The sequence below is a fragment of the Manihot esculenta genome, chromosome 4, assembly GCF_001659605.2.
Source record: "Manihot esculenta cultivar AM560-2 chromosome 4, M.esculenta_v8, whole genome shotgun sequence".
NCBI lineage: Eukaryota > Viridiplantae > Streptophyta > Magnoliopsida > Malpighiales > Euphorbiaceae > Manihot > Manihot esculenta.
Genome location: NC_035164.2, coordinates 1,672,849 through 1,698,898, shown reverse-complemented (window position 1 = coordinate 1,698,898; position 26,050 = coordinate 1,672,849). Strand labels below are relative to the sequence as shown.

General features: G+C 32.8%; 3 protein-coding genes across 3 annotated transcripts; all 3 read left to right on the top strand.

Annotated features, from left to right (window-relative positions):
* Positions 1–728: 728 nt before the first annotated feature.
* LOC110612716 (superoxide dismutase [Cu-Zn], chloroplastic) lies at positions 729–4,667 on the top strand. Its single transcript, XM_021753485.2, has 8 exons — positions 729–1,106; positions 1,663–1,724; positions 1,825–1,864; positions 1,960–2,055; positions 2,139–2,170; positions 2,360–2,435; positions 2,795–2,848; positions 4,480–4,667. The coding sequence occupies exons 1-8, from the start codon at positions 812–814 to the stop codon at positions 4,503–4,505; spliced, it is 681 nt and encodes a 226-aa protein (XP_021609177.1). The 5' UTR covers positions 729–811; the 3' UTR covers positions 4,506–4,667.
* Positions 4,668–9,118: 4,451 nt separating this feature from the next.
* On the top strand, positions 9,119–10,256 carry LOC110613222 (zinc finger protein ZAT5). The gene has a single exon (XM_021754246.2). It carries the CDS (start codon positions 9,284–9,286, stop codon positions 10,151–10,153), a length of 870 nt encoding a protein of 289 aa, XP_021609938.1. The 5' UTR covers positions 9,119–9,283; the 3' UTR covers positions 10,154–10,256.
* Positions 10,257–23,990: 13,734 nt separating this feature from the next.
* LOC110614010 (protein SENSITIVE TO PROTON RHIZOTOXICITY 2) lies at positions 23,991–25,955 on the top strand. The gene is made up of 2 exons (XM_021755454.2): positions 23,991–25,222; positions 25,669–25,955. Exon 1 carries the CDS (start codon positions 24,022–24,024, stop codon positions 25,213–25,215), a length of 1,194 nt encoding a protein of 397 aa, XP_021611146.1. The 5' UTR covers positions 23,991–24,021; the 3' UTR covers positions 25,216–25,222; positions 25,669–25,955.
* The last annotated feature ends 95 nt before the right edge of the window (positions 25,956–26,050 follow it).

The window sequence follows — 26,050 nt, the reverse complement described above, 5'->3', positions numbered from 1 at the left end:
CCTCTTTTTGACCACTTCATAATTCAAACCTTTGACGGCGGCTACAAGCAGGGGAAATTATTAGTTTATATAGTAAATATAATGAGAAAAAATTATTAAAATATTAAAATTATATAGTAATTTAAGGTAAATTTAAATTTATTAAATTTTATATTTAATAAATTATTATATGTTTTACTATTATTAGTTAATTATATTATAAAAATTTATAATTTAATCCTTAAATTTTATGATTAACAATAATTTTATATTTATATTTTAAAAATTAAATTATTTAATCACTTTATTTACTTTTATTATAATATAATATAATCAAATTTTCTATTTAAATCTCAATAGAAATTTTAATTTGCATTATGTCAAAGATAACATTAAATTATTCTGTCCATTTATAATTATTTATAATTTATCCATTAATTTTATAATTAATTATAATTTAATTTATTAATTTTCTCCTTTTTGTCCTCCTCTTTTCCATAGAGAGATTAAAAAAGAAGAGATATACATAGAGTATGGATGAAATTGTAATTAATTATAAAATTGAGTGATGAAATTATAAACAATTATAACATTTAAGTATTAAATAGTTATTTAATTTTAAAAAATTAATGCAAAGAAGGACGGAAGGATCTAGCCATGTGAACAGAAGTAAAAATTTAAAGATGAAATAGTTTAATTTTCAAAATATAGGGATCAAATTAATATTAATGATAAAATTTAGGGACTAATCTATTAACTCGAGTATCGTGGCATTTCAGGTTATGTATTTGTCATCCTCATTCCTGCTCCTCTGGTCTATCTTCAAAGAAAAATGCAAGCATCTGCTGTAGCCGCCATGGCAGCTCACGCAGTTCTGGCAGCTTCCCTTTCTTCACATCCTCTCCTTTCCCCTCTCCCAAATCTTAATCCTAGTAATAACCCATCTCTCCATTCTTCATTCCATGGTGTCTCCGTCAAGTTCCCTCGCCAATCGCTAGCTCTATCTATCGCCGCGGCGTCCCCCAAGAAACCTCTTGCCGTCGTCGCTGCCACCAAAAAGGCTGTCGCTGTCCTCAAAGGCACTTCCAATGTTGAAGGCATTGTCACTTTGACCCAAGAAGATGATGGTCTGTTGCATCTGTTCTCTGTCACTTCTCTGTCGCTCTTTTTGTTACTCTCTTTGATGTTGATTTTTGCATGGGTTCTCTCTCGTTGCTTGTCTGATGAGAACTAAAAAAGAGTAATCTGGTTATAGATAAGTTTTGTTTCTTGGAAGTGGAAAATTAGAAGTTAGATCAGAAGCTGTTGACTCGCTGAGAATGCTATTCAGTATTGATTTACTTTCAAAATGCTGTATTCTTTTGGCAATTTGGAATTATATCTGAAGGATTTTGTTTAGCTAATGGTCTAGTTTAATGGCCAAGGAAGAGATAATGTTGTCTCTGGAGTTTGTTCTTCTAGTTTGTGATGTTTGGTTTAATAAGTAGGATCAAAATTTTTTGTATAATTTCTGCAAAGATTTCCCTTGCAAATTTGTTAGAAGCTCAAATATTGTTTGTGTCTTGAGCCAGACTACTGGAGAGTTGAGGAAGGAAAAGGAATATTCCTGTAATCAAATTTGTTAGCAAGCAAATTGAGTCATTATCAGTGATTTATTGATGATTTGCTGTTTGTTTTCAACAGGTCCCACAACAGTGGATGTTCGTGTCACGGGACTTACTCCAGGGCCTCATGGGTTTCACCTAGTGAGCATTTTTTTGATTTAGCTTTCTTTGTCTATGTATTTGAAAATTTAGTTCTCTTTTCCATATTATAATTTATCGTTTTAATCATTATGTGGTGTAGCATGAGTATGGTGACACAACGAATGGATGCATTTCAACAGGTGAGAATTTGACTGTAATCTTTCAGTTATTGATGGATGATTCTAATTGTGGTCTGTTAATAATTTAGAGTTTTTGTTTTTTATTCAAATAATAGGAGCACATTTCAATCCCAATAACATGACACATGGGGCTCCTGAGGATGAAGTCCGTCACGCGGGCGACCTGGGAAACATAGTTGCTAATGCTGATGGTAATACCTTTCTATTTTTCATTTGGTTTTTGTATACTTACTTGACCAATTAATATATCATTGCATAAATTTTGGTCATTCAGGGGTGGCAGAAGTAAAAATTGTGGACAACCAGGTAAACTTTGTTGATTGAAAACTTGAGTTTTTCTTGGTTGAGTGACTGTAAGGCCCTGCCTCCTATCTCACAGCAAAATGAAAACCTTTCTGCATTATATTTTATGTTTCTGTGCAAATTCAGCACAGGGTTTATGTTCTTTGTTCAGACTTCATCTCAATCGTGGAGTTTTGACTGAAAATTTTGCAGATACTATTGAGTGGTCCTAACACAGTAGTTGGAAGAGCATTTGTTGTGCACGAGCTTGAGGATGACCTTGGAAAAGGTAAACTTTACATCTATATTTACGCCTTCATTGCACCATGGAGTTTCCTGCACAGTGGCAATGTTGTACATGTTGAAAAACATTTTGAGTATATTGAACTTAGGTTGCAATTTTGACTTGCACATGTTTAGAAATTAATTCATTTAGTGCTTTAAACTTAGCTTTATGTCAGTCAATACATCTTAAACACTATCAGGAATTATGTGGTGTTGTGGGGAGGGAGGGATTCTGGCATGGGTGTGAAAGTAACTTTTAAATGTTCACAAACTTCCTATTTTGCTAATTTTTCTTGAGGAATAGAAGCTCGAAATGGTCTTCATAACTTTAATGTCTTTTTCCCTCCTATTGGTTATCTGTAGGTGGACATGAACTTAGTCTAACTACTGGCAATGCAGGTGGAAGGTTGGCTTGTGGTATGTTAAAGAGTAAAGTTTTCTTTTTTTCTTTACACATTTTTAAGTATTTGCACTTATTTCGTTGCTACATGGCCATTTTTATGATTCATTTGTTCCTTGATAAATTCTCATAACCAAGAAGCATATGTAGTTTGCTAATTAAATCTTAAAAGATCACCCAATTAACAGAGTTGCAGACATGAAACACTGTTTCTAGTGTTTTTAGCTATAGGTGTTGGGTGCTTGTGCCAATGAGTAATTTCTTTTTGTTGTGTGATTGTGTGTACACATGGCACATGCATGCTTGCTGTACACATGTGCAGCTGCAAGAATGGGTGCATGCTGCATAACCTCTTTATTTTGGAATGGCAGTTGCTGCAGTTCCCAAAAAGTGTACTTCTATATCAAAAAATATTTGGAAAAGAAAAGGATATTGGGCAGGCTTGAAAGCCTTTTCACTAGCAAAATCTCTTTATACTGGTAAATCAAAGAGTTTTTTTGTGGGACAATTTGAAAAAGGAGTAGATTCACCAACCTGCTATTTAGTTCAAGTTGATGAAATTTTCAATGTTCTTTGGAAGGTATTTCAAGGTGGTGTTAAGGACAATATGAAAATTTAGAAATCTGATATTTTTGATAGAGAGAGATCTGGAATGAGATGAACGTATATATAGGAACTCTGTTCTGGTTTGTTTTTGTAGGATAATGAACAGCTTGTCATTTTTCATATAGCTTCAATGGTTGCTTTTTTGAAGGAGCATCTTGAACCAAGTGGATGTTATTATTTTTATGTTTTTGCTTATTTGGTAAGGCAATACTCAATTTTGCCTGCTAACTACACCAATTATAAATATCTTTGTTCATTTGTGCCTGTGTCAATAAAGTTTGATCATCTAATGAAGTCAGCGTGATTGTTGCACTCCCTTGTGAGGTTTTCCAAACTTGCAGTAAGTTGATTTTGGCTAATGTTTGAAACTGAAAAAATGTTTCATAAACTTTACTTTTCTAGCAACCGAGAATTATCTCAATGGTCATTATCCATCCTTTTTCATTTGTAGATTCAATAAAAATGCAAAATATCAAACATTGAAATAAGAAGTGTGGAGCAAATACAAGAATACTAATGTTGGAATTGGCACGCACACTAGAATAATCAACTATTCTTTCTGTTGACATCAAGAAAAGAAGTATTTTTGAGCAGGAAGGAGGAGGAATTTTTGGTAACTAGTTTTGCAATAATACATTCAATTTTAGAAGGTACATCACTTAATTCTTAATATGGCAAGAGAGGAATGTCCTGGTCTCGTGCATCATTCTTGATCTGTGGACAAATGTTATCACATATAAATCATGTCCATTTAAACTAATTACTTTAGAAAGAAGATAATTGTCCATAGGTGGAGAGATGTTCTAATATGCTTCCTGGCATAATAAGCAATTGTAGACTGCAGTCTTTTGCATGCCCACGAGCTTCCTTATGCATATCATGTAGTGTCAGTTCCAAGCTGTATGATTCATTTGGTATCTGAATTTTCAAAACTAATTGCAATTCACATTTTTGTGGGCATATGGTTAATCACTCCTTCACATCTTCGTTAACTGCTTGATTGAACTCATTTTCTTGTCCCTTTTGTGCTATGTGAATGCAGGTGTTGTTGGTCTGACTCCAATATAATGGCAGCCGATGTGCATTGTTTATTTTGTACTACTCTGTTTTGTGCTATTTGCTGCTTGCATTTACAGGTTTCCCATATAGGGTTCAATGTTAATTTCCATAGCCAATGGTGTAAACTGTATAATTGTCAAGACAGCAAGTAATAAAGCGATTGTTTGCTGATGTTTATCATGTTTCTTGGTTTCCCTGCTAAATAAAGTTGATTCTCACCTGTGAGTGTGAGAGCTTGTTATTGCAACTGCCAAATTGATCAATTTATCAATCTTCTAAATTTCTTTAGAATATTCAACTTGTATCTATTGCTATAGAGCTGAAGGTGACAGTTATCTCTTTACTGCTATACATGTAGCTAAATTTGTGGATATTGCTACCAGTTGAGGGAGGGGTAGCATTGGTGGATGCAGTTTATATATATTGAGGGAAAATCCTCAAAGATATTAATAAAGAAAAAAGTGAAAATTAATAATGGAAATTAATCTTGAAGCTGAATCTGAATCTAATGATAAGTACCAAATGGGAGATTCCCATTAATAATAATAATAACAATAATTGCTAGAAACTTCTTTTTTTCCCTTTGAAATCAATGTGTTTTTCTTATCAAGCAAATTCTTTTTAAACCAATCGAGATAAGCTAAATTTTTATCAAGTCAATTTTAAATATAGCACGAACAATCTAATTTATTTATAATTTTAAAATAAATTATTTTGTAATTTTAGTCTTTTTATATTAAAATTTATTAATTTTTTAAATTATTTTTTAATTTTAAAAAATATTTTTCTCCACCATAATTCCAATCGTGATGTTAAACATAACATTAGGGTAGTTGATTCTCTCCTCAAAAGAGTAGTTAATTGAAGAGGCAAAGTGGGATGGAGAGTAAATAAGCTGAAGTGAGGTTGGAGTTGGGAAGAAGTCATTGTCATTGAAAGAAGATGGACAGCTTTTGCCTTAAACTATTTTTAGAAAAAATTACTATTCAGTCCCTATAATCTGAAAAAACTCACTAAATAATTTTTAAATTTTAAAAAATATATTAAAATATTTTTAACATTTTAAAAAATTTATTAATTAATATTTCTATTAATTGTGTTATTAAATATTTTACTATTTTTAATGAGAGAGATTTTCATTATTCTAATTTATCAATTTCATTTTCTTAATTTAGAAGAGATGAAGATAATATACAAAAATCACTTTCAAAGACAGTTAGCAAACTGAAACCAAAGAAAATGAATACCAACAATATATAAAAACTTGGAAAGTGGAGTGAGAACCAAGAAAATTAAAGAAAAAGAAAAGGAGAGGTTTGTTTGATACTTACATCTCCAAAGAAGAGGTGAGACCTCAACTAACAAAAGCTTTTTATAGTTAAGAGAATTTATATCAATTGGAAAAATTACTACCAGATCCTTAAACTTTTAAAAAATTCACTAATTCATCCTTATTTTAAAATTACTCAATTAAAACGGTCCTGTATTTCAAATCAAACTCCTTAATAGTTAATTTTATAAAAATTTAGAGATCAAATTCTGAAAGTAGGGAGTGACGTGCATGTGTGAAGAGTGGAGTGAGTATTAAGTTGATGAGTAGTAGTTCAGTGTAGTGGCAAAGGCAAAAGCCAAAAGTGAGTGATGAGTAATGAGAGAGAGAGAGAGAGAGAGAGAGAGCCCACATAGCATCTTCTTTCCTTTTCTTCAATGCACCAATTAGCTATGGCGTGTGGATTAAATCAACTCTATAGAAAGAGAGAGAGAGAGAGAGACTTTGGGAGGTGGTTAAGTGGTTTTGGTAAGCAAAAGCTAAAAGCTGCCAGTTTTTTTAGCTCAACCCACTTGGATTTTTTTTTTTTTTAATGAGTTTGGTGCATCTTAAACGCAAGTACAATCATTTACCATAAACTTTGACTAACTTAATATTTTTTTTTTCAAAATTATTTAATATCAAAATTTACTTATTCAATTTCATGATTGCCGGCCACTTCTATTCTGGACAAGTCCGAACCCAAGAAAACAGCGCTGATCTAAAGCACATAGAGTCTTTTTTGGTTGATCGGTCCAGCATCTCAAACTTTAATTCAGACACGCGGACAGATCGAGTCTATCGTAAGCCCAAATTCGTTGAAAAAAATTCAGTTCGGTGATGTGATGTGGAGAGAATAGCATGTCCAATTATTTCGCAACCCTATCCGCATACACGCCGGGGGAATTAAATAGCCGTCTGGTGTGGAGAGTGACTTTGACACATTTATACGTACAGACTTGAATGACAGAGATATATAATATTATAACAGAAAGACTGTTAAACGTTATTAGCAGACAAAAAAAAAAGGATAAAAAGGAAGGAACGCCTTTCTTTTCATCTAAATTTAGACTCATGTTATAAACCCTGCTTTCTGAATAGTAGAACATCAAAATTAATTTAAATTTATGTAAAATAAATTTCACTAAAAAAATAAAATATTTAAAAAAAAAACTAAAAGTACGGTATATTCAGAATTCAACATAACAATTACTACTACTAATTAAAATAGTTTGAAAAATATCTCTTTCCTTTTCTTATTTTTTCTTTTTATTGAATTGAAATTGAAACTTTCTAATGGACGTTAGCTAGAAAAGCAAATTGAAAAAAGGCCACTTGTATTAGTCAACTGGAAATTCAGCTTAGGACTTGGCCTTGCATTAGAAATTAGGCAAAAAGTTAGGATAAAAATTAAATTCTTATAATTCATAGATATTAGCATACCCTAACTTACACAGTAATTAAATTTATACTTGTATTTTATCTAAAAATTCAGATTTGAATCCCCACTTCAATAATATTAAATATTAATTGTTATTGACCTCATCCTCTTTTAATTATTATTTAAAATTTCTTTATAATAAGTAATAAAATATTATTTAATTTAATTTAATTCAGTTATTCCCTATCTCACTTTTTATTTCATCTTCAATAATTTAATTAGGTTGATCTACCCATCAATTGTTCTTAAGAATGTGTGAGAAATTTAGATTTTTTTAGGCCAACGTGAGAAAGTGTAATAAGTTCAATCACTTGCATGGCTTGAGTGCATCAACTTTCTTCATTAGATTCACTTTCATGTTTATTTATTTATTTATTTTCTCTATTTAAAAAAAACCATTTTATTTATTTATTTAATCAAATCCTAATCATTCGAAAATATTCAGAACGAAAAAATCTATTAAAAAATAAAATACTCTCTAAAATTTTAAAGATATTCAGTATGCAGAATTCAAACTCGATACTTAGAAAAAAAAATTCTCATTACCATTTAAATGGTAGCATAAAAACATTTGGTAGTTTAAAGAAGACAAGAATAATGGCAAAACATTAACCTAATTACATGAACTCCTCAATGAGTATATATAGATAAAAATAATATTATTACAAGTATTTGAATCCAATGCATCTAACCTTAAATTTTGCATTTTACTATTGAAAAGAGACATAGCCAGCTTTGCTCAGTGGGCAGAAAAGTATCAAATTAATCTTTTTTATCATAAATCAAATGATCCAAAGAGGTCAATGGTACATGAACCATATTTGAAGTAAGTTTTAGGACCACATTAATTAGGAACAATGGCTTTAGACCTTTGTGTTTCAAGGGAAAAATTCATTTGGGAATGGTGTATTGAATACATGTTAAGGACAGAATATTAGACAATTGGAAATTATTTAATAAAATTTAATTTTTTTTCTTATATTTAAATACCCATTTAAATCTTATAAAAAAGATTAACATTTAATTAATCTTTAATGATGGATTTAGTATTATTCACTTGATCCATGCATCTAGACTATACATGAAATAATCTAGTATATTCTTTTTTTTTTTTAAGTTATAGTTTAGTCAAATGATAAAACAGTTCGGTCTAAATTGATTCAAATAATTTTTGAATTCATTTTTTACTTCATCAAAAATGATTAATTAAAGTTATTTAATAGTTTCGTGCTAACTATTATAAATAATTTTAATTTTTCGTATTTGCTTGACGCGAAAATAGTTGAATATCACTATCTTCTGTTAAATTTACGATGTCTTTACAAATAATATAATGATTGTTTAAATTCAAACCCAAATTAGATTAAAAGAATAAAAAGCGAAGGATGACTTTAAAAAGTCTCAAAAATAATATACCAAATAGATACTTGGAAGGTAAACATACCCTTCTTAACAGAAAGCAAAACAAGAGAGAGTTGAGTGATAAAAGTCTCTTTCTTTTCTTGTTGGCCTAATTGGGCACTTGGTGCTCCTTGCTCTATACCCTATTCCCACAAGCTTTACATGAGAAAGACAGAAATAGTATAAGGAAAATTTTTCATGGGTTTGCTTAAAAGCTACCCGAATCTCACACTACTACTCTAAAATTGTGGGGTGGATTTTTGATACTTTACCAATACATGAGGGCTACCATGGCTTTAACGTGCAATTCTAGCCTTTGCTTTTAATGAGTTTTGTGTTTGTTCGTGATGACTTGGTTGGCAATTCACATTGACATATTTATATACTATAAGGATCAAATAATAATTTTTTAAAAAATAATATTTAATAAGTATATGCCAACAGCATCGACAGCCATGGTTACCATTTGCTATATATAACAAACCCCACAATCCCCACCCTTTGCTTCCTTCATTACTCTCTCATATTACCTTATTTTTTTAAGCTCTCTCTTCCAAATTCTCACTCCCTAGCTAATTTGTTAGGTCACTTGTACACATCCCAATTTCTCTCATTTTCTTTCTCTCTTTAGATCACATGGCCATGGAATTAGCTCAAGAAGAATTCATGGGTTCTAATGATCCTTCTCAGATCGTTAAAGGCAAGCGTAGCAAGCGCCTTAGGTCATCATCTGCCGGCATAACCTCTAGCTCCTCCAGTGGTACTTGCGGTGGATCCGGAGGAGGAGAACCAGAACATGTATCAATTTCCTCTCCTACAAGTTGCAGTGATGAGATTTATGAGAGCACAGAAGAAGAAGAAGACATGGCCAATTGCTTGATTCTATTAGCTCAAGGTGACGGTCCGAGGAGACAACAAGTGATGAGAGATGAAAATAATAGAAAATTCTCAGAAGTTTCAGCCAATCCAACAACGAACAAAGCTAGTTTCTTTGTTTATGAGTGCAAAACTTGCAACCGTAGCTTCCCTTCGTTTCAAGCTTTAGGTGGTCACAGAGCCAGTCATAAAAAGCCAAAGTCCATAATTTCGCCATTGTTGGATGAGCTTCAAGATTGCCAATTGAATAAAAGTAGCCCTGATCATCATCTTCTTCATCCTCTTTCTCTACAGATATCTAACAAAAGTTGCAGTTTTGTTGGTAATAATAAATCCAAGATTCATGAATGCGCCATTTGTGGCTCTGAGTTCACATCTGGTCAAGCTCTTGGTGGTCACATGAGGAGACACAGAGCTAACAGTTCAGCCAATAATAATCAAGTGGTTATCTCTGCTACTGATTCGAGCAGTGAAGACCAGATCAAGCAAAGAAATATTTTGGCTTTGGATCTTAACCTTCCAGCACCGGAAGAAGACCATCACCACCATCGTGAATCCAAGTTCCAGTTTCCATCCACACAACAAGCTCTAGCTTTCTCCGCCCCAACCTTGGTGGACTGCCATTACTGAGGAGAGAAGAATTTTTTTTTTTTTTCCTTTTCTTTTTAATAATTAAGCATTCATAGGAGATATCAATGTGAATTATTATTTTTATAAAATTGGAATTATGCTACATATATTTCAATATTCTTAATAATTCTTTCAATTTTTTTTAACATTTTATTTAATTTGATTCAAGCTAATTGATGATCTAGTTGTTGAAGTTGAATACTTTGAGTAAGTAAGTGGTTAGTATTCATGGTTGCCTTTCATTCACGAAAAGTAAGTGATATGGGCATCTCTTTTTTTATTTATTTATTTTATATTTACTCATAATTTTTTTTTTTTGAATTTTTGTAAAAAAATGGGTTCTTTGTAAGTGGAAAAGGGACGTGTGACACTGAAGGAAGAAAGCAAAGAAGTGGAAATTAATGGCATAGCTAGGGTTTGGCATCATCACCACCACAACTTAAAGTCGTGGATTAGGTTTTTTCTCCCCTCTTAGTTGGTTTTTTTAAGTTTCAATGAAAATTAATACATATTTAATAATTATACCCATTAAATTTTTTCAAAAGAAAATTAAAAAAAAAAAAAAAAGGAAAGAGAGGTGTGTATCAGCTAGCAGCTTGTTTTCACATAAAGGGACAAAGGAATAATGGGTAGCAAAGCTGAGTTGGCAACTGTACCCATGCCACGTGTATCCATCTGTATCTTTCTTTTTATTTAAATTAATAAATTTTGTTTATTATATATGCATTTAGTTCATGTAGCTTGTTTTGTTTTGTTACACCTAATTTACCAACTGGATAATCTCTTACTTTACAAGTCTATGTTTGAGATGTAATCACATGTGGGGGTCCATGCCATTGCCTACGGTGGGGCTCCCAACTCCCAAGAAAGATATATCCAACTCTTTGTAACACAAACACATGCCTTGGGCAATGTCCATTCATATTTTTCCACCTAACATTACCTTTATTTTTGTCAACATACCAAAACTACACCAAATGGAATCACCCAATATTATTTTATAAAATATATTTTTTAAAACAAATGAACTTTAATTTATTTTTAAATTTACAAAATAAAAATTAAACATAATTATATAAAAATTCATTTTTTTAAAAATAAATTTTAATTAATTAATAGTAAAAGAGCTCAATAGTGTGAGTGAGTAATTATCACACCCCATGGACGTTACTTCTCGATTTGACCGGCCTTATCCCTGGTGCGGTGGTTGCTGCATGGGCTTGGAGTTGAAATGAAGGGCTCGGCTTTCATTCAAATGAATATCGCACCCTTGTACTTGAGATAAGGCGGCGATCGACCTAAGGGCAGTTTGGCTATCGCGCTCTTAAAAGTTTGATTTTTAAATAAAAATAGATTAAACTAAGTTTATTTTTAATATATTATTATATTTAGTACTCTCATCCTTAAAAAACTGTAGAAAATTAATTTAGTTATTGAACTACGTTCGAAACTACCTGTGTTGATTATTGATAGACGTAAACTATTCGATTTAAATTGAAATAAATGATCTAACTAAATTAATTTTAAAATTTGATTCAGTTTTTTATTCAATTCGATTTGATTCGATTCGATTTTTAATTTTAAAAATTTTAATTATTTCGATTCGATTCGATTTAAATTAAAAAAAAATCGAAAAAATCAAATCAAACTTATTAGTGATAATAATATATTATTTTTAATAATATAGAGAAATTAAATTATATTTTAATTAAATTTTAAAAAATTAAAAATAAAGTGTAAAATATAAAAAATTTATTAAAAATTGAAACCGATTAAACCGAACTAATAGAATCGAACTGAATCAGATCGATTCAGTTCAATTTAATTTCTGATTAAAATCGATTTGATTTGATTTTCATAAATACTAAAATTTCGATTTTTAATTTATTCAGTTCAATTTAATTTTAAATCGAACCGAACAAATTATCATTATTGAAACAGTCGATCAAATATTATGAGAATTCATGATATTTTATTTTATTTTATTTTTAAAAAAATTGAAATATCATTTAATATTTAATAAAATTTAATATTTTTAAAATAATATAATTAAAAAGTTAAAGAAAAATTATTTTTTTAATATATATAAAAAATAAAATAAATAAAATTTATAACACGAATTGAATAATATTTTTATCTTATAAAAATATATTTATTTCCCAATATAGCAAATCAAACGCCTTTTCCTAGAAAAGTAGTTTGTTCTTTAACTTTTTATTATACTCCTATTTAATAAAAATTGAAAATGTATAGTTTATTATTTTTTAAAAAATAATTAATAATAGATTGAAAATATATGAGAAAATACAATACAAAATTTATTATTTTAACTATATTTTCTTAAATTATATGAAAATAATTATACCTATATTTTTTATGTTATAAAATAAAGAAGAAATATTTATGAAAATTCTAAATTTTACATTTTTTTAATGATATCTTTAACTTTTTTTTTATAAAAATATTCTATATTAACAATGATTTAAAATTATATCTTTCATTTGTATTCTCGTTAAAAATTAATTTGGAAAGCCAATTCAATATAATTAATAAATAAAAACTCTAAATAGAATTATTCCATCTATTTGTAATTTTATTATTTACGATGGATGGACTGGACGCTAAAAGTTTAATTACAAGACAAAAAGATATTACTCTTATTATGATTTTTTTTTAACTGAAAATTAATTTCTCCATTAATTTTTAATAAGAATATTGTAAGAAGGTGTATAATTTAAATTTTTTTAAAATATTATCCCTAAAATAAATCATAATTATTTTTTACATGAATTAAAAATATAATTTTAACAGCCACTTTCTTATATATTTCCACTCATATTATTTCATTATTAAATTATTATCCAAACTAATAACTTAACTTTTTCTATACATCTACATATTAGATCAAGTCGTATAAGAAGCTAATAATTAAACTACTATTTTTAAAAAATAAAATTTAATATAATTTGAGATATATAAAAAAGTAAAACTTATTTTTTGAATGAAAGGAATGATGTTACTGAAATTAAATTGATGATGTGACTGGAATGGAACTGTACTATAATTGGTTAATTCTATAAAAAAGAGAACGTGAGGTGGTGGGTGCCCACAGCAATCACTCCCACGCCCAAGTCAGTCAGGTTAAGAAAAGTGAGTATAATATTTAGAACTCAAGAGCAGTTGTGTGAGAGAATAACGTATATTTGCCTATGTGATTATTCTCCTTTTATATTGTAAGAAAATTGAGATAAATATAATATTTTCTGATAATCCGACGATGATGTGGTCGACTCGTTGGTAAAAGATCTTTACTGGCTAATTGATCGAGAATCCCGTGATCGCAGGCGTAAAGAGAATCTGCTGGATTATAGCTGTTAACGGTAACTTTATGGAGCCTCGCCCTAAAGTTGAAAGGGTGAGTCTGTCCGACCTAAGACAAACCTGAAGCGCCTGGATTTTCTTTTCTACTAGTGGGATCGCGTATAAATTTATCAGATCTTTACCACGTGACTCTATCTTATGGTGACAACTCACTGCTTACTTTGGGTCATTGTTGTGTAATATGAGAGGTCCTCTGACTTGCCTTCAATTCTTTAGATTCGAAGGTGATATTTATCTTCATGATCTAGGGGCACCTGATTTGTTTAGCTTGGCCTTTCATACTCATATCACTTTGCCTTCCCTAGTGGTCTGGTCGCGAAATGTATTATGGTTCTAGAAAGTAAAACATACTGATCGTGCGACCTTAGTTTAGTCCGTCGAAAGCGCCCAATGTTCTTGCTTTCTTCTTATTTGTCCTGTCGATCAATCAGGTCCAAGATCTTTTCTGGCAAAAATTGAGTGAAATAATAATGTCTTGACTAGTTTCCGGGCTCTCTCTAGCACCAACCAGCCCTGGGGATCATCCGGGCATTTTCAGCCCTGTCGAGCTTCTAGCTCCAACCAGCCCTATCGGGTTTCCGTACATTTTCCAGCCCTGACGAGCTTCCGAGCATCCTAGAGCCTTTGCAATCTTCCAAGCATTTACAATCCTGATAGGATTCCGTGCATTTTTTCCAGCCCTAACGAGCTTTCGAGCATCCTTTAGCCCTTGCAAGCTCCTTGACTTTTTCCAGCCCTGACGGGCTTCTGTGCATATTTTCAGCTCTGACGAACTTCTGAGCATCCTCTAGCCCTTGTGAACTCCTTGGCCTTTTTTAGCCCTGATGAGTTTCCGTGCATTTTTTTAGCTCTGACGAGCTTCCTAGCATCCTCTAGCCCTTACAAGCTCCCTGGCCTTTTTTGCCCTGACGGGTTTCCGTGCATTTTTTCAGCCCTCACAAACTTTTGAGCCTTTTCTCAGCCCTGATGAGCTCTTTGGCCTGGGCATGAAATGCCTCAGAAACATTTTGCAAAACGGGACTAATACCGGGTCGGTCAGCCTGGTATATTTTCGCCTTGTGGTCTGGCATCAAATATCTTATAAACATCTTGTGAAGCGGGCTTAATACCTGGTCGGTTAGCCTGGCATGTTCTCGCCTTGAGGCCAGGCATGAAATGCCTTATAAACATCTTTTGAAGTGAGGCTATCACCCGATCGGTCAGCCTGACATATTTCCATCTTGTAGCTTGCCATGAAATGCCTTATAAACATCTTGTGAAGCGGAGCTAAGATCCATTCGGTCAGCCTGGCATATTCCCGCCTTGTGGCCTGGCATGAAATATCTTATAAATATCTTGTGAAGCAGGGCTAACACCCGGTTGATTAGCTTAGCATGTTCCCGCCTTGAGGCGGGCATGAAATGCATTATAGGCATCTTGTGAAGAGGAGCTAGCACCCGGTCGGACGGCCTGGCGTATTTTCGCCTGTGGCCTAACATCAAATGCCTTATAAACATCTTGTGAAGTGAGACTAACACCCGGTCTGTCAGTTTGGCGTATTCTCACCTTGAGTCTAGGCACGATATGTCTTATAAATATCTTGTCAATTGGGGCTAACACCCGGTCGGTCAGCCTAGCATATTCCTGCCTTATAGCCTAGCATCAAATTCCTTATAAACATCTTATGAAATAGAGCTAACACTCGATCGGTCAGCCTGACAGATTCCTGACTTATGGCCTTGTTTTAGTGGGAGTAATGTCTGAATGGCCTGGCGATTGCCTTGTGACCTTTCTTTGTTTGTTTCTGTTTTCACAGTACAACGCTCAGATTATGGCCTGGTTGAAGTTACCTTGTGGCTTGGCATGAGATGTCTTGTTATGCAAGACCTATTCTCAGATGGCCTTGTAGCCTTTTATGAATTTATTTGTTTTCATGGTCTAACACTCGGATTATGGTCTGGCGACTTTCTTACGATTTGGCATGAGATGCCTCGTTATGCGGGACCCATGCCTGAATGGCCTCTTAGCCTCTTATGAATATTTGTTTCCACGGTCCAATACCCCAATTATGGCCTAGCGACTGTCTTACTACCTGGCATAAGATGCCTTGTTATGCGAGACCCATGTCCGAATGGCCTTGTGCCTTTTTATGAATTTGTTTGTTTTCACGGTCCAATGTCCGGATTATGGCCTGGTGACTGCCTTATGGCCTGGCATGAGGTGCCTTGTTATGTGGGACCCATACCCGGATGACCCTGTGGCTTTTTATGAATTTGCTTGTTTCCACAATCCAATGCTCGGATTATGGCCTTATGACTGCTTTACGACCTGACATGAGATGCCTTGTTATGCGCGACCCATGCTCGAATGGCCTTGTAGCCTTTTATGAATTTATTTATGTTTCCACACTCAAATGCCCGGATTATGGCCTGGCTAAAATTTCCTTAACCTTTGTTCTTGTCTCTCCGCTTTCATCCATCCAACGTTTCTAATTTTCCTATTGTAACGACCCGGAAACCGGACCGCTACCGGCGCTAGGATCCAGATCGACATAAGGTCGCTGGAACCCGTAGCAAGCCTAACTTATATCCTGTATACCTGTTAAATCCCATACATGATCAAACATATACATAAAAATTTTAAACTTTTTCCTTTCAGTTACCAAGCTTAACCTGTGCATGCACAACTCATAATCATAAAACCCCACACTGGAGCCCTCATCAAATGCTCCAATGGGGTAACATATCATATATTAAGCTTGGTTTACATAAACATCATTAAAACCTTTCATTAAAAAGATCATGTATCAAAAAGGGATTAACATTCACTAGGGCCAAGCACAATTCTATCCTTAATATAATTTTTTACATTTCATCACATTATATCATTTTACAATACATGTCCACATCTAACTATTACGTAAAATATGACTTCTTTACTCTTGCTGACTTTCTGGTCTATCCCGTACCTGCAAACCTGGGGATTTAGGGAATGGGGTGAGCTACTAGAGCCCAGTGAGCAGAATAATAAAACATTGTAATTAAAACATATGATCTCATGGAATGCATCACATCACAAACAAATCACAATCAAGGATGGTCTTGTCACCAATAGTCCTCTACATATCCATTAGTGCCAGGGGCGTAGAATGGGCCTCGACCTGGTCTTTCTCTTAACATAGTGCTAGGGGCGTAGAATGGGCCTCGACCTGGACTTCCATACCATACCATATCATATCATACGAGGACTAAAGGATCATCCAATACTCATCCAATACTCATCCACATCATCATCATATTATGCAATGCAACATATTCATGAATTCTAATGCAAACAACCTAATATATCTCATGGCATTCGTGATGCATGAACATGCTCGAAAATTGATTTATTTACTTTGAAACATGAAGAGTTATTCTACTCACCTCAGGCTAGCTCTGAAAAGACACTGAAGCAGCTATCTCACTACTGGGGTCCTCGGTTCTTCGAGTCCGAACCTACACAGGTAGACTCAAATGAGGGACCAAACATAGACTAACATAACTCTAAACTATTCCCCAAAAACCCCCTAAAACAACATAAAACAATCATATAAATCATGCAAAGGAAGGCTGAACAAGGCACTTTCGGCGGCAGGTTCGGCGGCCGAAAGTCCCTCCAGAGCCGAAACTCAGTCACCTTCGGCAGCCGAAAGTTCCTTCCAGAGACGAAACTCATGCATGTTCGGCGGCACCTTCGGCGGCCGAAAGTCCACTTTCGGGGGCAGGGTTCGGCAGCCAAAGGCTTGCCACCACAGGCAGGTTCGGCGGCCGAAAGTCCTTCGGCTGCCGAACCTGAGTTCTTTCAAAGGGCATAACTTAGCCTCCTCATGCACATTTAGCCTCCCAAACCATTCAAACATGCATTTAGCTATTCTACAACATGCAAATCCAAGCAAACAAGCATATATGGGTTTCAAACTAACCTAAACCCCAACACAAACACATATAGCAACTCATACAACACACATTATTCATAAACTCAACATTAACCTAAACATGCATTTCTACCCCATAACCCCTCAAAACTTGCTTAAAACATACAAGAAAGGTAGGATCGAAGCTTACCTCTTGAAGATCGAGAGGAAAGACGATCTTAACTTGGAGATGGGAGAAATCTAGCTCCTTGGGTCTCCAAGCTCCAAAACTTGATCTTAGCTTCAAAAACTTCAAAAACCAAGCAACCACTTGTTAAAACTTGAAAGATTTGAGGAAGAACATCAAAACCAACCATGGGAGGGTACGGACTCACCTCTGGCCGGAAATAGGAAAGAAAACTCGCCCATTTTCGGCCATGGCGCCTTTTTATAGGTGGCTGGCCAGACCACCTTTGGAAGCCGAAGATGCTTCCAAAACTCATGCAAGTTCGGCGGCCGAACATGAGGTTCGGCGGCCGAACATGGATTTCCCTCCATGGTCTTTTTCATTCAAAACTCAATTTCTTTCTTACTTAAAACCTTAAAATACATTAAAACATTTTATAAAAACATGGTTTTACCCTTCTAGAGGTTTCCGACATCCGAGATTCCACCGGACGGTAGAAATTTCGATACCGGAGTCTAGCCGGGTATTACACCTATCAAAAGAGAAGATTGAAGAATGCATTCTAACTTTATAACATTTCCATAAATCACAAACATTGTTATAAGGTTAAAATAAAAGATTTGGTTGTTTGACTTGACCAATTTTAAAACTCGGAGTTTGACCCAGGAGTTGAAAATCTATGACATTCTCCTTATTACCACCCCTATTAACATTCGGTCCTCTTGCAATCACATGAATAACCCCCGTAGGTTCACTATCAGGGGTGGTTTAGGGAATTGTTATCTCGAGCTCGGGCATCCTATCTTTTCTACTCTTTCTGATGAACTTCCAAAGTGTACCATTCCCTATTAACCTCTCAATCTCATCTTGCAATTGCCGGCACTCCTCCATTACATGTTCGTGGTCTTAATGAAAATGGCAGTACTTGGTCTTGTCTCATTTTTCGGCTTTCTTAGGGTTGAGTTTGAGAGGCCACCTGATCTTCTTGTCGTTTTTCCTAATCTACATTAGAATATGCGTTCGTGAATCGTTCAATGGGGTGTATTTCTTATACTTGCCTCGACCATTCCTTACTCGGGAGATCGGGTAACTTTTGTGGTCTCCCTTATATCCTTGCTTCTTCGGCTTTTGGCCTTGCTTTTGGCCCGTCCTTTTGTCCTCTTTCTGTTCTTCCCGGTACCTTTGTGCGGCCCGTACCAACTTCTAGTTAACGCCCTTTGAAGCATCATTTGATGACTCTCCTTCCTCGAACTTGTCTTTGAACCTCGTCTGGATTGCCCCTGTCCAAGCTCTTAATGTATCAACGGAGGCGTCCTTCCTTCCCCTGGAAGGAAGGGAGCTTTACATTGATACATTGCTTGAAAGTATCCTACTACCTTCTAATGTACTGTATTATTTGCTCAATGCTCAATCCAAATGAGTGACGCCTCCTCCTCTTGAGCTTTATATTGATACATTGCTCGAAAGTAACATGTAACCTTCTGACGTACTGTATTATTTTCTCAATACTCATATTTTGTTGAAATTTGCTTCGTTGACCATAGAGGGTGTGTTTTGTCTACTGCCAAGAGTAGAAGAAATGATGGCATTCTCATTGACAGTAACCTTAGCAGCAACTTGTGAACTACTGGCCATTTCGAGAGAGAGATTTCTTTCTAAGAGAAAAGGAATAAGAGATCAGTCTTAACCCAAATGAACAAAGAAAATTCAATGGATCTCCCGACAGTGGAACCAAATGATATTGCTGAAATCAAATTGATAACGTGGCCGGAATGAAACTGTATTATAATTGATCAATCCTATAAGAAAGAGAACGTAAGGTGGTGGGTGCATACGGTAGCCACTTCGACGCCCAAGTTAGTAAGGTGAAAAAAAGGCGAGTATAATGTTTAGAACTCAAGAGTAGTTGTGTGAGAGAATAACGTACTTTTGCCTTTGTGATCATTCTCCTTTTATACTATAAGAAGATGAAGATAAATATAACATTTCTCGATAATTCGATAATGATGTGGCTAGCTCATTGCTAAGGAATCTTCACCGGCTAATTGGTTGGGAATCCTATAATCACAAGCGTAAAGGGGATCTGCTGAATAGTAATTGTTAACGGTAACTTTCTTATGGAGTCTTATCCTGAAGTTGATAGGGCGAGTTTGTCCGATCTGTTTTAAGGTCGATCTGAAACACCCGGACCTTGTTTTCTACAGATGAAACCGAATATAGATTTATCAGTTTCTTATTACGTGATCCTGTAATAGGTGACAACTTACTATCTACTCTGAGTGATTGTTGTATAATATAAGGAATAAGTAATAAGTTAATATTTATTAATTAAAATTTCATATTAAAATATATTTATAATTTTAATTATATTTTAGTTTACTTTGTATAAATTTTAACTTAGATATTTTTATTATTTAATAAATAACTAATAACAACTAATAAAGCGAACTTTTGGAATCGTCCAAAAAAAAATTTTAAGCCAAATAATGATTTAAGTTTCATAATTTATTTACTTTTTTAAAAGTTAAAGATCTCATTAAAAAATAGAACCATAAAGTCCAAAGAGGTATAGATAAAGGTAGACACACACCAATACAATAAAATATAAAAATAGTGTCTTAAGACAAAATACATACACCATAAATTCTAAAATTTGAAATCTAAATATTGATATGTTTCTTAATTTGATTATCTATTTTAGTTGTGCTACTTATTTTTTTTTTGTTGTCAGTGTCGACAATAAAATAATATGAAAAATGGTTCTATTAATAACAATAATTGAAACTATAGGGAGTAAATTGAAGACAGAAGAGGAAATCACATGAAAGTCGCTAATCAAAGAAAAATGGAGTTAACAACCACGTAAAACACACAATCATCACATCATAGAGAGTGGTCAATAAAAAATTAAACACATAAAGAAAAGAAAAGGAGCTTCTATAAAAATTTGTAATACCTACAGAGTTTTAATTAAAAATGGCTTAAAATTTTGTGTGAAATTTATAAAATAAAAAAAATATCTTATTATATAATCAAATTTTAATTATAGTTTAAATTTTACATCTAATATAGTTAAATTATATAAATCTTAATTTGTTCTAATTTTTGAATTGTAATACTACCGTTATTAATAGGGATGGTAACAGATCGGGTATTTTCGGGTATCCGATCCGACCGAACTCTAATAGAACGGATTTGGATAGTTATAATCGGGTTTGGGATGGGTTCGGGTTTTAAAAATAATACCCGTTGCGGGTTCGGATCGGATTCGGGTTTTATGTACAGGGTACCCACTACTCGAACCCGTTTATATAAATAATTAATTTAATATAAAAAATATATTTTATAATAATATTTATAAATTTTTTTTATATATTTATATTTAAAAATTTAAATTTAAATATTCTTTAAAAATATTAAATTTTTTAAATAAAAATTATTAATGAAAAATATTTTTTATATAAATTATTAATTAAAATATATAAAATTAAACGGATTCGGATTTTATTCAGATAATAATAATCGGATTTGGGACGGATTCGGATAGTTTAAATTAATTTTTAATCGGATTCGGAACGAATTCGAATATTACTAATATAAATCGAATTCGGATTCGGATAGTTTAATTTTCGCGGATACCCTACCCGTTTACATCCCTAGTTATTAATTACAAGATACACCAAGTCTTAGATCCGCCTAAGAAGAGGTTTTGAGCTTTGACCTCTGCAATTAAAAATTGATTTTATCATTTCAAAAAACAAATCCAAACCCTTTAATTAATCAAAATGACTAATTGGTTAGTTATATATTCCATGGGTTGACTAATTATTTTTCTATATACTTATTGCGTGGTTTCTTTTTTAACATCTTTTTTAGTAAAATAAAAACTCCAACACCATGATTTTTTTTCTTTTTGACAATAAAAAAGAATTACCCAACCTCAACCAATCATAGTTTAATTATTTTTTAATTATTTTTTAAAATTATATATAATGAATTAAAATATCAAATTTTACCCTTCCATCTATTTAAATAAATAAATAAATCAGTAAAGATAAATAACATCTTCAAATCTATTGCTAATATTCTTTGTTTAATTGCTATTGGTGGAGTGAGTATTAGGTCGGTTCAGTTTAAAATTGAATTGAACCGAATAAATTGAAAATTAAAATTTTGATATTTATGAAAATTGAACCGAATAAATTGAAAATTAAAATTTTGATATTTATGAAAATTGAATCGAATCGATTTTGATGAGAAATTAAATCGAACCAATTTTATTCGATTTGATTTCATCGATTTGAATTTTTAATAAATTTTTTATTTTTTACACTCTATTTTTAATATTTTAAAATTTAATTGAAATATTTTAATTTTAATATAATTTAATATTTCTATATTATTAAAAATAATATACTATTATCTTTAATCAATTCACTTTAATTTTTTAAATTTTTTTATTAAAATTAAATCAAATTGATATAATTAAAATTTTTAAAATTAAACATTGAATTAAATTAAAATAAATAAAAAAATTAAAATTCTAAATTAATTTAATTTGATCATTTTTTTCATTTAAATAAAATATTACTCGTTCGCTCCCTGCTATCAGAATCTCATGTCATGGCTAAAACTTACTTGAGAGATCTGTGAATTCTAAAAAAATCCCGTAAAAATCTTTATTTTTAGTTAAAAAAAGAGGTGGTAGTATGTTCAGCTTTGTCTCTGGGCCTTGAGCTTTTTTCTTCTTTCACTTTTAAGCAGTTGCGACTTGTGAGGTTGTTGGTGGCAGTTGTGACTTAGGACCTTCACATTTCCTATTAAAAGAACAGAAATCTAAGAGCCGCCAGACAAAGAACTACAAACTCTAAATTAAAGTATGATTTTTTAACCATAATCAGAATTTTTTAGTGTTCATTTTTGGAGATTAATAAACCCTTTTAATAATATTTTTTTTAAAGATCAAAATTAATGTTTTCGTAACATAATGAATTTTATCATTTAATTTTTTTTTTTTATGTTAGAAAGGTCAAGTAAGCTAATGATACTATAATCCAATGCCGCACTCTTTCATGAGTTTCTTGAGTTTAATCTAGAAATTTCAAATTTTCAAAAGTTAACATCTTCAATTTATTTGATAAATATTTTATGGCAACATCTTAAAAATTCAGTAAAGTAAATAAGTGAGTGGTGATAGGGGATCTAAAAAAAAGTAGAGTTTAAATGTGTATGAGCAAGTTTAGTCTGAATGGATCTCGCCTCTTTTTTTTTTTTTTTTTTTTTTTTATTCTCTAGTAATGCATAACTGTCACTCTACTATAGTGCCATATGTCGCTGTTATATAGAGCCGTACGTACGGGCTATCTATCTACCCATAATCGTCAGACGGTCATTTAATTTTTTGTCGGCGCTCGTGCTGATCGAATCGGGGCATAATTGTGTCTGTTCTCCTACTCCCCATCATATCAGATGAGCTGGGTTTTTTTCTAATGAGTCTGGATCCTGATCAGTCCGGTCTGTTTCAACCATGGATTGAGACGTGTATTGATGGGCCAATCTTGTATAATGGGCTCTGATAGATCTTGAACTCGACTCTCCTATAAGAATTTAACTGTGATCTGGGTGCCAACAATCCAGTAGTTATCATGGAGTATCAGCCAAACAATGCCTTGTACAAATTAAACATGTTAACTCTAATTGCAAATTAGTAGTGAGAAAAAGAAAATGTGAATATGATATTATCTTATTGTCATGTGTAACTTATCATCATACACTTTGAAATTTTCAACTCCTGCGTGAAGATTGACGTTTCTTTTTATTATTTTAATCACTAAAAGAAAATATAATGCCATATTGTAATAATTTAATGTACAACATATTAATTATTAGGGTAGAAGTATGCATAATTTAGTTCAAATTAAAAATATTAATAAAATCAGTTTATTTTTTTTATAAAAATTAATTATTATTAAATTTAACATTAAACTTAAAAATAATAAAAATAAATATACATCATATTGAAAACAACAATGGATAATCCATTGATGTAAATGTCATGCTAAATTTTTTTGGGTTTATTAATAAAAATATGATTATGAAAAAAAAAAAAATCATAGATGTAAAAGATAAATTATTCTATTACATGCCAACGTAACTTTTTCTCAAACTGTTTCCAGTCCCAAGGCTAAGGTTGTAGTCTCCATTGCCAGTTGGCAAACATTTGAGGAAGGTCTTAACTGGGGATGAAATATTCATGCTATGCCTCCAAGTTGACTTCTATTTTTCTATACCATCTCTTCTCTCTCTCTCCATCAACTACTTCTCTTTGTTTTTGTCTCTCTCGCTCTGTGTGTGTGTATATATATATATGTATATATATAAGAACCAGGCTTTTACGAAAGAGATTCAGAACCCATCCATGAGAAAATGATCTCTGAGGGAGGTTCTTGTTTTCTTAATGCATCACAAGCTGGATTGCAGATGTATCCTGGAAGTGAAGATGTGGTTTCCACATCCATTGAAGCAAGTTCAAGCTCAGAACATCACTCAAATTCTCTGTTGTATAGTCTCTCAATTCTCAAAGACAAGGTCCATCAGGTGCAGTCTTTGGTTAGCATCTTCATATCACCAAACGATCATCATCATCATAATCTAACCCAGCAGCCTGAGTCAACTTCTCTAGCCATAGCCAGAGTAGGCACCATAATTCAAGAAATCATTGTTACTGCTTCTTCAATGGTTTTCACTTGCCAGCAGATGGCTATTGGTTCAGCACCCACCAATAATGGCACCACCGATGAATTGCACCAGGAGGCTCAAGTTCACAAGGTTGAAGAAAATGGGTTATTACAAACAAATTTCGATGGAAATAACGTAGCCCAAGAGAGAGGACAAAGCAGCTTCTTATCTAGCGAAACCTTGGAGTTCTGGTGCAGTGACAACTACAACAGCCGAGGTATGCTTGCTCTTGAAAGTAACCAAAAGGTGGAAAGAAAAGTATTTTCTCAAGAGAAAAGTGAGAAATCTGCACAAGGGAAATCATTATTAGTAAAAAATTATGATATAATCCAATTGGATGCAGCTGATTTACTTGCTAAGTACACTCATTATTGCGAAGTTTGTGGGAAAGGGTTCAAGCGTGATGCGAATTTAAGGATGCATATGAGAGCTCATGGAGATGAATACAAGACCATTGCTGCTTTGAGCAATCCAATGAAGAACACTAGCTCAAGTGCAATAATGGGAGATAATAATGAGTCATGGTCGACGAAATTGCCTAGGAAATATTCATGTCCACAAGAAGGATGTAGATGGAATCAGAAACATGCAAAGTTCCAGCCTTTGAAATCAATGATTTGCGTGAAGAATCATTACAAGAGAAGCCATTGTCCTAAGATGTATGTTTGCAAGAGGTGTAATAGGAAGCAATTCTCGGTGTTGTCTGATCTAAGGACTCATGAGAAGCACTGTGGAGAGCTGAAGTGGCAATGTTCTTGTGGCACCACATTTTCTAGGAAAGATAAGCTCATGGGTCATGTTGCTTTGTTCGTTGGACACACCCCAGCAATAGCTTCCTCTCCAAAGCCATCACCAGGAGTGGAGAACAGGCAAGCCAACTAGACGATAGGTAAAAATATGCATGTTAATTCTTACTAGCTATTTGATGATTACTACGTAAGTATTTAGGAGAATGTCTGGTTCAGCCATTTCGTTGCATGCAACATTTTATCCAAACTCATTTAGTGAGAGAAATTTAGAATCAGCTGCTCATAGCTAACTAAGGCACAATATTCTAGTCACATATGCAATCTTTCAATCAGAAAAAAAGATCGAAAAAAATAAATACATGAAATTTAAAGTTCACGGTAAAATATAAATAAAATTATACCATCTTTTGAAATTTTAAAAATTCTAATTTCAAATTACATAATTGAGAGTCTCAATAGATAAAAGTCCCGAACAATTTTCGTTTCTAGCTACTAAATCCAATTTTAGCGTAAATATACCTTTTATAACTTAATTTTTGATCCTTTTCAACTTGGGGATTATACTAATTAAGGTTATATGTTGCAGGGGTTGAAGCTCCTAATGTGCCATGGAGTCTGCCCATCAGATCTCATTGATCAAAATGGCTCCTCAAGAAATGGAGATATGCTGTTAAATTAGGTGTTTAATTTCAGAATAGTTATTTACATAGTGATCGTTTGAAGAAAGGTCTTTGTTGATATCACATAAGCAATGTAGTTAATAGCATACTTTTTTAGAAAATTCACTTTCTTTGTGTTATATGTATATATAGAATTCTTTTTATTCATACTCATAAGCAGCTCTAACGGTACGATTTTAATTATTTAAATCGCATTTATAGGTTATATAAGCTCAGTTTAGGCGATAATAATTTGATTATCAGAGTTTTACCTTATAATAATTTTAAAAATTTTAAAAATTAAATGAA

Excerpts from the sequence above, each read along its gene's own strand:
- LOC110613222 (XM_021754246.2), top strand. The coding sequence starts at position 9,284 with ATGGCCATGGAATTAGCTCAAGAAGAATTCATGGGTTCTAATGATCCT.
- LOC110614010 (XM_021755454.2), top strand. The coding sequence starts at position 24,022 with ATGATCTCTGAGGGAGGTTCTTGTTTTCTTAATGCATCACAAGCTGGA.
- LOC110612716 (XM_021753485.2), top strand. The coding sequence starts at position 812 with ATGCAAGCATCTGCTGTAGCCGCCATGGCAGCTCACGCAGTTCTGGCA. Across the intron at positions 2,056-2,138 it reads CATAGTTGCTAATGCTGATG|GGGTGGCAGAAGTAAAAATT; the intron begins GTAATACCTTTC and ends TTGGTCATTCAG. Across the intron at positions 2,171-2,359 it reads TAAAAATTGTGGACAACCAG|ATACTATTGAGTGGTCCTAA; the intron begins GTAAACTTTGTT and ends AAAATTTTGCAG.